Source organism: Quercus robur, chromosome 8 (assembly GCF_932294415.1).
Source record: "Quercus robur chromosome 8, dhQueRobu3.1, whole genome shotgun sequence".
Classification (NCBI taxonomy): Eukaryota; Viridiplantae; Streptophyta; class Magnoliopsida; order Fagales; family Fagaceae; genus Quercus; species Quercus robur.
Window position 1 is genome coordinate 57,369,811 of NC_065541.1, and position 13,572 is coordinate 57,383,382.

Below are 13,572 nucleotides of genomic sequence, written 5' to 3' on the forward strand. Positions count from 1 at the left end.
TAAGCACGTGGGAGACCTCGGGAATATTTTGAAATATTAAAGAGACACAAATTGCACCTCAATGCTTCCAAATGCTCTTTTGGTGTGTGGTCAGGTAAATTTCTGGGCTATATGGCCACTCATCATGGAATTGAGGTCAACCCCGATCAAATTAAGGAAATTAATAATTTACAACCACCTCAGAATCCCAAAGAAGTCCAGAGATTAACAGGAATGACTGCCGCGTTGAACAGATTTATCTCTCGGTCAACGGACATATGTAAACCTTTATTCCAGTTGTTGAATAAGTAGAAGGGATTTGAGTGGACCGAGGAGTGTGTCTTGGCCTTCCAGAAGCTTAAGGAATACCTTTCTCAACCACCTATTATGTCCAGGCCCGAGGTGGTTGAGGTTTTGTTTGCTTACATTGCTGTGGCTTTCCATGCCGTAAGTTTGGTACTGATACGAGTTGATAGTGGTGTTAGCCATTGAATTTAACTACAATGGTGAGTATTGTAGGTGGATCTTAATCTATTCTAGTGTATTGAATAGGATATTAATTAACATATGTTATTTCTAGACATGTTATGTAGATGTCATGTTCAATACACCCTAGTAATGGACGTGTGTTATATTTCAATATTTATATAATTGTCAAACAAGAGATTTGAGTTTCGACAATAATTCTTCCTTTCTTAATCTTTTTTTTTTTTTTTTTTTATATGATCTATTGATATAAAAAGTTAAAAAGTTGGTTTTTATTTTATTTTATATTAGCCATTTAATTTAACTATACTCAATGAGTATTGTACTGGATCTTTAATCTATTCTAGTGTATTGATAGGATATGAATTAACATAGGTCATTTTCGAACGCATGTTATGTTTATGTCATGTTTAATACACTCTAGTTTTGGATGTGTTATATGTTAATATTTTGTATAATTGTCAAATCCTTTATTACGTGGTTTGTTACTTTGTCGTGATTTTACTTTGTCATGATTGATTTATAATAATAGCGTCAAAAGAGGACTGTATGAAAGTGATGTTAATTGGTTAATAAATTACGTTTATCTCTATGACATATTTAGCCTAGTTTTTTTACAACTTCTTGAAATAACAAATTGTGAATTAGTTGATGAAAATAAATTCATCCAAACGCAATGAAAAATCTATAATTTTCACCTCTATAAAAATTTTGGAAAAAAAAATAAAAATAACTAACAAAATATGTTATATACTTATTATTTTGTTGATAATTTGATAGTTGGGGAATGGGAGATTTCAACTCTAAACATTTCCGTTTGAAAACCAATAGGATTCATTTAGCAAATGTTAAAAAGCATGGTGTGTGGGTTAGCTAGTTATAGTTTTGATTTTATTAAACACGAGGAAATTATTTTCCCCTATAGAAACAAATGGGGCAACTTTTCAAAGTATTCATTTTTATTAACTTTATTTTTGGCCATTCAAAGAGAAAATTAAACACCTACTTACTGATCATTTGTAAAATAAAACACGAGTTAAAGTCACAACTCACAATGTTAGCCTTTCAATTTCCATTCAATGATATATCTAACAATTTTTATTTGCTGTATTGATAGGGTAGAGCAGATAATTTCTTTTTTCTATATAAATATAGTAAAGCAAATCACCTTGCCTTTTGATTTGCAAAGTCAATGTTTGTGATAAGGGTTCTAGGTTGCTGCTAGGGTCTAACAGCACTCATTTTGGCATGATAAGTGGATGAAAGAAAGGGTCTCTCTCCCTCAGAAGTCTTATCCTGGGCCCTCTCAAGGGAAATGAAGATATTCTTAATGTGCATTTGGATGGCACGCTTCTCCTCTAAGTTTGCGTTTGCATTTTCTTAGTGGGTCCCAAGGGTACTGTTCACAGATCACCAAGAATTGAAAAACGTAACCATGGGTTTTGCTACAGTATTTTGCCGTTAAAAAAAAAAATATTTTGCTATAGTATTTTCAATAAAACAAACGGTATTCAAACACATTCTTATTGTGAATAATGTTAGTGAGGAATGGTTATTGGAATCTTAGTAATATTTCCATGGTTTGGCCTCCTTCCATATTGCTTATGATCAAAGCTACCCCCACCAGGAAAGTACCTATTGACAAAGATAAACAAAATTGGATCTCCTCTGACAATGGCAGTTTTGATCCAAAAAATGCCTACAAGTTAGCTAATCTAGATAGTGAAAATTTCCCTGGTTTCAATGGGAATTGGATTTGGAAGAGTCCCATTTTGCCTTAAATAAAAAATTTTCTAAGGAAATGCTATCATAACAGCCTGCCTGTGAAGCAAACCCTGCAGTATAGAGGTATTCTTGAGTCTGCTTCTTGTGATCTATGTTCTAGTGACAATGAAAGTATATCTTATGTCCTCCGAGATTGTTCCGCTGCTAGAAACTTCTGGCTGAAGGCTGGAATTCTTCATTCTAATACCAATTTCTTTTCTTCCAACATTCTAGACTGGATAATACAGAATGCTTGCAACAAGGAGCTTGTTTGTTGGTTCAGGTCAATATACCTGGGGAATCTTTTTTTTGTTTGGAGTGTGGAGAAATTGCCTTCAGAGAAATAGATTCTCCTTTAATCAGATGGGAAAAACCAGGGATTAACTGGGTGAAACTTAACTCTCGAGAAACCAGGGCAATTGGGTGGAGGATTATGCTAGAGCCTAGAGCATCTGGCAGTGCAACTAATATTACAGCAGAGCTATGGGGTTTAAGAGATGGTCTTATCATTTGTTCTCAACTTCATTTACCTGCCATAGATAGTGAAAATCCTCCTCCTGATGTTTTGTTATTAATGTATTTAGATAATTTGGGTATGTATTATGAAAGACTTGGTGTTCTAAACACCCAAGACAGTGTAGCTTCTTCTATGAAGTATCCTTTATTACCCAAAAAAAAAAAAGATTAGTGTCAACCGTGCTACTTTTAAAAATAAAAAATAAAAATAAAAGCTTTGTTTAGTTACATATTAACAATAAATCCTCCTGTCCCTCTTATTAAAACAATTAAGAGGTAGGTAACTTAAATTTCGGCCAAACCACGAGTAAGTAAGTTGTAATTTGCCTTAAATTTTATCTATATATAAGTCTTAAATTTTATATACATCTCTGAGTGCCCATATGCATGATATCCCCATAAAAATTTCTGTTATACAATATGTTGGAGCAAAAAACACATTCCTATTCTCCATTCTATCTCTACAATGCACTGCCAGCATATTTACACATGAAACAAGTATCCACTGTATAAAATTTACTTTAGTGTTTCACATATATAATAATATCCTTTCAGGCATAGAACCACACAAATTAACTCTTAGTATGAGTTACAAGCAATTACGTACAAATAGTTACTTCATACAGCAATTACGCATTTTTGAATAAGTTTGACACTGCGTATCCAATCAATAAAAGAACCCCTTCAATTGCCTTCAATAAAAAAAGTACATTTCACATCATCCATTTGTGCTTGTATCCTTTCTTGTCTCTTTCTTTCAAATAATTCTTTCATACGAGTGGAATGTTAATTCTTCCACAATTGGGGCAAGCTCCTCAAGAACCTTATGCTGGGACGCTGATTTGGGTCTTCCTCAATGCACTTGCTTGACAATGCCAAAACTCCCATGGCAGATTCTTTATACCACAATGTGTTAATGGGATCCATAATCTGTTCCAGCTTGGTTAGGTCCCCAGAGAGAGCAGATTTGACCCACTCCACTAGATTTCTCTCATTCTTGGGTCAGTTGGCATCAAACGCCGGCTTACCAGTGACTATTTCTAGCAAAATAACTTCAAAACTGTATACATTGTCCGTGGATGTGAGGTTATTAGGAGGGTCATATTCTGGAGTTGTATGATAATCCATGAAATTCCAATCAAATGGTCCAGCACTCTGTTGTGCTCCTCTGTCTTTTCAAACTGTTTCACACATATATAAGGTAAAGGTGTATTATTACTAGTTACAGTTACAAAGGTACATCTGTTTAACGGATACAACATTTAGTTTAAGGAAAAAGAGACGCAAATTGAAAGAGAAAGAAATGTAAGATAAAAATGATTAGCTAGGGTGCAACAAATTCAGGATAACATGTGGGAGAGCAAATTCAAAATTAGTTCTCCTTATAGGAAGGATAATGCTTGAAAACCACAATGTTCTTGTCTACAAAAATTTCTTCTTGCCCCCTCCTTAGCATTGCTCTTTTATATCTACATGAGTGCATGTTTTATACTTTTATTTAAGGATGGTAATATTGATAAACATAGTTATTAGATTATTAATAATAATCATAGTTCTATCATTTTTTTTTTAATTCGATAGATATACCTACGGGAGAGAGGAAAATCAAATTTCAAACCCTAGTTCTCCTAAATCTTTATGAAGGAGAGACAAGGTCAACAAGTAAGGCTCTTGACAATTAAATTTATATCACTAAGGTCACGAGATGCAAGCAATAAATTAAGATAAATCCCCCCTCACCCCTCAAAATTAATTTCTTGCTTTGCCACTAATAGTAGGTTTTTAAGATCAATTTCATAAAGAAAAAAAAAGTAACACATCAAACAAAAGTTAGACTTGAGGGTATTTATATACTTACAGGAGAAGTATCCAATCTCAAAAAAGCATGGTAAAAAAGCTTCCCTTTCATGTCGTCATCAATGACAATGGAGGAAGAACTCAAACTTAGTACTATCTGTTCAAGTAGAACAAAACACATATCATACACCACAATCAAATAGGGAAACACACATACTGATAGCAAATTAACATACCTGATGTTCACGCAAGTACGCCAAAGCCAGGGCAGTGTCTTGTACAACAACGAGTGTTTCTCACCAAGACAGGAACCCCTTGAACAAATAGTGACTTAGACTTTTATAGCATGTGCATTCTCCTACCACAAATCTGACACCCTCTGAAAGGCAATATCCTATCAAGTTTACAAGGTTTTGGTGCTTAATTGCTGCAATAGTGTTTAATTCTTTTACCCAAGAGTGATCACCCTGAAAAATAAATTATGGGATTGATTCAGATAGGTGTATACATGAAAGAAAATAGATGAAAAGTTATATATGTTAAAAGAGGAAGGAGAGGATTGTGCAAGAAAATAAAAAGTTACAAACCTTGGCTTTAAGTACATGTCCTTGAATCTGTTGAAAAGGACATATGTCTTTTTCCCACTTTGCTTGAGGGTGCCTTTGTAGAAGGCTCCAAACTCACCCTCTCTAATCTTGTAAGAGGGTTTGAAACCTTTTGTTGCTTTCTCCAAGTCTGAGACATTGAATTGAATTAGATGATCACCAGCAGATTGCTTCATTGCATACAGAGAATACTTTGGTGATCAAAGAAGAAAAAGAATTGGGAGAGAGATACAACTTATACAAGAACCCTCACTTGGTGGATAGTGTTCTTTCACCAATCTGCACTAGAAAATTAAATAACGTTTATTTAGTTATTAAATATAAAACAATGTCTTTTCGTCAAACATTATGTCTATTGGTTAAAAATTAAAACTTATCTGTTCACTTACAGATATGTCTTTTCTCTCTGCCCGTGTTGGTGATTCCCACACTTAACTGGGGAGAGCGGTGTCTTGAGATTTAAAAGCTCAAAATCTGTCCACTGCTTGAAAACAGCGTACACACAAAAACACAGGGACAGAATTTAAAACACCCATAACTTGTGCTTTTCCAATGGCAGTCCTATTTTATTTTATTTTTAAAATAAAATAAATTGGCCTGTTGAACTTGAATCAGTGAACTAAAAGAAAAAAAACGGGTTTAAGAAACCCCTAATATATATATATAAACAAAAAAAAAAGCCATTTTTTTTTCTTTGTGCACAAGAATCATATTTTCACGTTCAACCAAAAAAAAAAAAAAACAGTTAGGCATATCTGGACTCCTTATGAGGGGAGGGAACTGACTGGCATGGAGAGAAAATATTCAAAGTGTATTGATAAACTAAGGTTATTGGATCCACAAACCTTCTCTTTAAACGTTATCTTTTGGATTTTATGGAATCATCTTCTGGAGCCAAACTCTCTCATGGGGAGTGGGGGGCTTCCAATGTCTGTTATCTCCACAATTTGATTCACCATCTCCAAGACTTCACTCATTTTGGGTCATGATTTAGCCTGCCACACCAAGCACCTGTTGGCACACCAAGCCTCGGGTCCAAACTCCAAAATCAGCCAAATATTTTTAGATTACACAGGTGAGGTCTGACCAATTCCAATAGCTTTTGCTCACTCTTGGGGAGGTTCCTATCAAGAGTGTGCCTGCCAGTGATGAGTTCATAAAGGAAAACTCCATAGCCCCAGACATCACTTTTTGATGTAAGATGCCCAGTTTGAATGTATTCCCGAGCGGCATATCCAATTGTTCCTACAACCCATATAAAAGTCGGAAAATTGGTTCTTTATTTCTGTAAACTATCTTAATTTAATTAATAGACACAGATTGCATATGTTAGAAGTATGTGGTTAAAATGATTAAGTTTACTGTATCCCAAATTCTCAATAGTTTAAACTTTTGAGAAAATCGGTAATTTAACATTATAGTCTGTTTCCATAATCTTTCCAGGAACAAGAAGATAAGACATGAAGAAAAAGTTACAGATAGAAAAGACAATTAACATGTTAAACAACAGTCTAGTAAGATGATCAACATAACTGACATTTTCCGATTAATACTAACAGACATTTCCAATGTTCCTGCTTGATATTAATTCGAGAATAATTAGTTAGACATGTGATAGAGAACTTGTGCAGGTTTAGTAAACATACCACAGTTGAGACTTGTGACAGCCAACTTGTGTAGGCTTAGATGAGAATCAATAAAAACTTGTCAATTCAACTTGTGTGAAGAATATTGTCAATTTTTATGTGTGTATGTAGCATTACTCTTACACTTACACATGTACTTCCCAGTTCCCCTATACCTGACACACCTCAATTTGTGAGTTCTTGGTCAAGAGGTTCCTGCAATATTTCTTGCTTTGCATGAATTAATTTGTTATAATTGAGAAGTCCTGCTTGAGGGACCTAACACCTGTGCAAGGCTCATTTTCTTAGCAAACATAGGTACATGTTTAGGTTTTCCATAAGAAATTCTGCTCTTCTAAACCCAACAGAAAACCCAAGCTTGATACACTCACCAATCTCAAACACCACAAAAAATTAATCCACCTAAAAGGCCCAACATTCAAACCTTTCTTACTTAAACCCATCAAACTCTAATTTGCAGTACCAAAAACAGAATGTACAAATACTTTAAAATATCACATATTTCTAAATTACAACTTTACTTTTACACAATAAACATTATAAACATATTAAACTGATCAAATAAGTTCATCCAAACGCACAGTTTGTTTTCCATTGCAAATGAAACAAGTGTTTTCTGCGTATCATTTATTTTTAAGTTTATAGTGTTTCATATATGTATTAGTATGTCCCTTTTTGGCTTTAAACTGCTCAAATTAACAATAGCAGAAACAATTACAACCAATTACATATATTTGCTTCACACAACAATAAGTTATAGCAGCATAGTTACAAGCAATAACATATATTTGCTTCATACAACGAGTTTGAAATTCTCTTGCACATCTCATGAGTCATGAGTCTATGATGACTATCCGCTAAGTAAGGCCACAATCAGGCGTACTATTGCATCTGCAACTCCAGTACACAATATAGCATCACGTTCTGCTTGTCTCTCCATTAAAACAAATTCATTATGAATTTTTTTATATTCTTCCACAATTGGGGCAAGCTCCTTAAGAACTTGACTCATGCTGGGACGCTTTTTTGGGTCTTCCTCTGTGCACTTGCTAGACAATGTCAAAACTCTCATAGCAGATTTTATACACCCAGATGTGCCTATAAGGTTGGGGTCCATAATCTGAGCCAGCTTGGTTTCGTCTCCAGACACAGAAGATTTTATCCACTCCACTAGATTCCTCTCATTCTTAGGCCTGTTAACGTCGAAAGCAGGCTTGCCGGTGATTATTTCCAGCAGAATAACACCAAAACTGTATACATTGTCCGTGGATTTGATCTTATTATGAGGATCAACTTCTGGAGTCGTAAAGCCCATGAAACTCCAATCAAGTTGTCCAGAACTTGGAGTACTGTTTTGCATCTCTGTCTGTGCAAACTGTTTCACAAATAGAAGATGTATTAGTTTCAGTTACAAATTTGCACAAGCTTAATGAGTACAATATTTAGTTTAAGAATAATGAGTGTACAATATTTGTTATGTGGATCTTGGTTGAAGTTTCTCGATATAAAATACATATAAAGTAAAAATTATAGGGTGCATTCATTTAAGCTATACCAATAGACAATAAAAAAGAGAGGTTGAATTTTATCATACTAAAAATTAAAAAATATTTGTAGTCATTCTAAATTAAGAAGTTGGTTGGGGTGGGCACTTGCAAATGGAAGGAGTAAGAGGGGATTGTCGTTGACCTATTCTCTCTATTGGAAATAGATCCATAATTTTAAATGACGTGACACATTGTTAGACATAAAAAATAAAATTTTAACTTTGATATTCCTCAAATTCTGAAAATTAATAGGATTTTTATTTTATTTTTATATATTGTTTTACAATCACTGAGGTGACATGTCATGATAGATGTATAATAAAAGTGTTATTAATTTCTATCTCCAACATTAATCATATGTTTTTATAATCAATCTCACAAAGAAGAAAAAAAGTATCATATAAATTAAAAAATAAACTTGCGGGTATTTATATACTTACTGTAGCAACTGCCTGGTCGAAAAGTTTGCCTTTCAGATTTTCATCAATGACAATGGAGGAAGATTTGAAACTCCTTAATACTATCTGTTTCAAAAAAGAAAAAATGTATATCATAACTGTTAATAGGTTAGTGTTGAGAAATCTGAGTCAAAACACATTTTAATGTAATTGTGTTATAAAGTTTCTTAATGTCCAAGATGAAATGAAGATCTATTTTGAAGACACAAACAGCTCATGAATCTGCTGAGAAAAGAGGAAAGTCTGCCCTTCACATGTTAAATGGACCTTTGCATAGTTAACGTAATTAATCTACTTGGGTGATCTTTTAGTTTAATTGGGGGTCAAAATTTTCCAAACAAGAACTACTTAATACCACAGTCCAGCAAGGAAAACACACGCACATGCTACTAATAATAACAATCAATATACCTGATGATCATGAAAATACACCAAAGCCCGGGCAGCAGCTTGTACGATAATGAGTCTTTTTACCCAAGACAGTAACAACTTGGACAGAAAGTAACTAAGGCTTCCAATGCATGTACATTCTCCTACTACAAATCTGACACCCCCTGAAAGGCAATATCCTACCAAGTTTAGAAGGTTTTGGTGCTTCATTGCTGCAATTGTGTTTAATTCTTTCACCCAAGAATGATCACTCTGAAAAATAAAATTATGGGATCGATTCAGATAGATATATGGAAGAAAATAGATGAAAAGTTATACATTTTAAAGAGGAAGAAGAAGATGGTGCAAGAAAATAAATTTAAAAAAAAAAGTTACAAACCTTGGCTTGAAGTACATGTCCTTGAATCTGTTGGATAAGGACGGGTGTACTTTTCCCACTTAGTTTGATGGTGCCTCTGTAGTAGGCACCAAAGTCACCCTCTCCAATCTTGTAAGAGGATTTGAAACCTTTTGTTGCTTTCTCCAAGTCTGAGAGATTGAATTGAATCAGATTATGGCCAGGTGATCGCTCCATTGCACACAATACTTTGGTGATCAAAGAATTGGGAGAGAGACACAGCACAGGCAAGAGAGCAATGTGAAAGAGCGAGTGTTGTCTTGAGAGTTCAAGTACTAAGCTAAAGCCCCCCAACAACAAATTCTGTTCTAACTAAGACTTGCTCCCACAAAATCTGTCCACTGCTTGAAAACAGCGTACAAACAAATACACGGGACAGAAGCAAAAGCCCCCATAAATTGAGCTTGTCCAATGGCATTCCAATTTTTTATTTTTTATTTATTTAAAAGATTGGCTTAAGTAATACCCTCAAACAAAAACAACGGGCTTAAGTAACCTAAAAGAAAAATAAAAACTTTTACAAAAACAAGCCTTTTTTTTTTTCTTATTTATGTGCACAAGTATCATATATGTTTGGATTTTTTTTTACATGAATATAGAGCTAAAACTAAACAACTTTTTCTTCTCAAAAAAAACTAAACAACTTTTGAATACTCGCTAACTAGAGTTTCAAAAGATGACAAGTTCTCTCTCTCTCTCTCTCTATATATATATATATGTATGTAGGGGTGGTGGGCCCAGTAATACATATCTATGTATATATTGGGCCGAGGGCCCAATCCGATGACATTAAGTAGTCCAAGGACGGGGAAACACTGTCAGAGGAGTCCGTGTTAATGAATGAAGAGGTGAGGTATGGTCATGAGAGTCCAAGAAAGGGGTCTGAGGAGGAATGCTTCCTCAACTGAGCAAGGTTGAGGTTAGAAGATGCGGTCTGCCATCAAGAGCAACGTTCCGGACAATTCCACTAATAAGGATAAGTATCAGGAAGGAACAGAACAGAGGGAGGCAATGAAATATTTAAGGGAAAGCAGCTACCACCGCATTGAATGCTCTACAACTAACTCTCTGGCCGCATTAATGAGGAAGTGATATCTGAACAGTAGTTTTCAGCCTTATAGTTACTCCCCAAACACTTCAAGAAGGTACTGATATGACAAGGATCAACACTGACAATATAATCTACACGTGGAGGGCAAAGATGAAAGGAGGAAGATAGTATAAAATAGAAGGGAGGCCCTAAGAGAAGTAAATCGGAGAATTGAGAAATAAATATTGTAGTAATAAGAACTATACTTGTAATCAAATTTAAGGATTATATACAATGATTGATCTCCTCGGATTGTGCCGAGGATGATTTGCTTTAGATAAAACCAGTCTATCTTTACTTTATTGTCATTTGGATTCACTATAATTGCTACCCAACTCATTAGAGCCTAATTTTTCAACACACTCTCTATAAATTCATTGTATTGGGCTCTTTGAGCCTTGATCATTTTACCTTTTGGGCCAAAGTCTCAAATTGTGTCCTTACAATATATATAGCATATTTTAATAAAAAGATTTAAATTACATATCCAATATATTTTTTTAAATGTACGCTCCCTTTTCATGGAACACATGTAACATGTTACATTAAGTTTAAATTATTATATAAGTTTTGAACTGTAATTTTTTTCTTTCCTTTCCAAATATAAGTATAATGCCTATATTATTGACACTTGAATTTTAAGGTAATCTTTTGAATATTTATCATTTTTATCATTTTTTAGGGGCACATATCTCTAATTTATAATGTCTATTTTGTTTGTATTATTTAGCCTAAAACTAAAGAGCTTGGCCCAAATAGAATAAAATTTCACACTTTCCAACCCAAAAATTAAGAAAAAAAAAAAGCAATAATTTTTTTTGCTAAACACTAAAAGGCAACCTACCAAAAGAATTAATTTAAGACCCAATTAGTCCAAAATGGACTGAAGTGGACTAAATTGACCGAAGTGGATTGAATGTACCAAATTGGACCGAAATAGATCAAATGGACCGAATGAGACCAATGTGGACTAAATGGATAGAACGGAACCAAATGGACTAAATTGGACCGAACTAGATCAAATTTGACTGAAGTGGACCAAATGCTACTTTGATGTGGCTCAAAAAATAGTGTAGTAACAATAAATGCTACATTTCAGTTTTAAATATTATATAGAAGTTGTAAGTTGTAACCATTTTTCCCTTGCATTGAAGTGATGGCTTACTCCTGTGAGCATTTCAAAAGTAGTTGAAAAGGACAAGCCTTAGCTAGGATGTTTTGCAAGTTAATGGTAGCAGCATCACTTATTGAATGAAATTACCCGTGTTACATTTTAATTGAGAAAAAATTATGTAATTTTCAATGGGATGCATACTAAAATTTTAGAGTGATTTCCATGTAAAATTAGTAATAAATATACTGTTTGGTCTCTTTTATTGAGCATACCACTAAAGATCACACGTGGGTCCATTTATTTTGTCATATTTTCAGTCCCTTTATTTATTTAATTTTTTTTTAATGAGATCATAGATGTGATTTATTTGAAGATCAAGTCAATTACTTTTAATTAATGATCATGTCAAATTTTATTGTGAATTATTAACTCTTAATTGCAGTCCAAGTTTATTCCATTGCACAAGTGAATTAAGGTCTGTCCCAATTTGTAGAACATGCTATTGACATCAATCATTCTTATCCAATCCTAAACCTTAAAGTACCCTATATAAATACCTTTTTTTTCTACTATCATATTCTCCCATTCTCCCATTTCCATTCCCATCGCTGGTAAGCCCTTGTCTTTTTGGTTTTCAACCTCCAGCATCCCTAATATCTACCCAAAAATCCTAATAGTCAACATCCCAAAAGTAACCATTAGCTACCTTCCTCAAAATCAACAGCCACTCCACCTTCGAAAACAGAACCAAAGCTCCCTCCTTTTTTCCATTCTCACCAACACAAAACAACAACCATTCAAAATAGAACCAAAACCTAGAAAAGTCCATTCTTTTTACCCCAAAGCCTAAGAGAGAGAAGAATAATCAGCCCTCTTGGGAGACACAAATCCTAAAAAAAATTCCCTCTATCCCATGGCTGGTGTTGATACCGTATTTTGTCTGGTTCTAAATTTCGATAGAAGTTTTAGCCTTGAATTAAATGATTCATGATTTTAATGGTTAAATCTCTTTTTTTTTTTTTTTTGTTGATTTTTATCAATTTTTATGCAATTGACTAAATTTTATTTAGCTTAAATTGAAATCTAACCATGCAATTAGATTAATTTTGATGCTATATTTAAAACCATGAAGTTCTTTGTAATTTGATTGATTAAGGACAAAAATCAAATTTGATTTGATATCACTTATTAAATGAAATTACTAATGTTGAATTTAATTGTGGAAAAAGTACATAATTTTCTATGGAACACGTAATAAAATTTTAGTGCGATTTCCATAAAAAATAGTACTAAATATACCATTAGTACTAAGAATGCAGATGATGTTACCCGAGTTCTCCAAAGTGAACCGTGGTGCTTTGATAAGCACTTGGTGATCATGAGGAGGTATGATAGTGATATTGCTGTTCGTGATATTCCTTTTAATCGGGCTACCTTCTGGGTTCAGGTTCATGATATGCTGGTTAGATTCATGAACAAAACAGTAGCTGAATCATTTTGTGATACTGTGGGGATAATGTGTTGTTCTACAGGAGGGACTGATGAGGAGGGTGGCAGTTTCATGCGTGTTAAGGTTACTCTGGATGTCTCTCTACCTTTGTGCAAAGGACGACTAATATCTCTGGAGAATTGTGAGAAATGTTGGGTGAGTTTTAAGTACAAAAGATTACCTAACATTTGTTATTGGTGTGGTTGTTTAGATCATGATGATAAAGATTGTTCTCTCTGGATTCGAAGTAAGGGCACACTTTCTCCAAATCAAAAACAATATAGTTAGAATTTA

The 13,572-nt window shown here is 34.0% G+C and overlaps 1 protein-coding gene and 1 long non-coding RNA gene across 3 annotated transcripts; both read right to left on the reverse strand.

Annotated features, from left to right (window-relative positions):
* Window positions 1-3,244: 3,244 nt before the first annotated feature.
* LOC126697223 (uncharacterized) lies at window positions 3,245-5,425 on the reverse strand. Of its 2 annotated transcripts, XR_007646167.1 has the most exons (4): window positions 5,130-5,425; window positions 4,779-5,009; window positions 4,604-4,699; window positions 3,245-3,926 (listed from the first exon to the last, which is right to left on the reverse strand). It is a non-coding gene; the product is annotated as an uncharacterized LOC126697223 (long non-coding RNA). The 2 variants fall into 2 exon arrangements; XR_007646166.1 differs by having other exon boundaries at window positions 3,245-5,009.
* Window positions 5,426-7,425: 2,000 nt separating this feature from the next.
* LOC126694063 (serine/threonine-protein kinase PCRK1-like) lies at window positions 7,426-9,927 on the reverse strand. The gene is made up of 4 exons (XM_050390090.1): window positions 9,568-9,927; window positions 9,210-9,440; window positions 8,781-8,864; window positions 7,426-8,168 (listed from the first exon to the last, which is right to left on the reverse strand). The coding sequence occupies exons 1-4, from the start codon at window positions 9,760-9,762 to the stop codon at window positions 7,644-7,646; spliced, it is 1,035 nt and encodes a 344-aa protein (XP_050246047.1). The 5' UTR covers window positions 9,763-9,927; the 3' UTR covers window positions 7,426-7,643.
* Window positions 9,928-13,572: the final 3,645 nt, after the last annotated feature.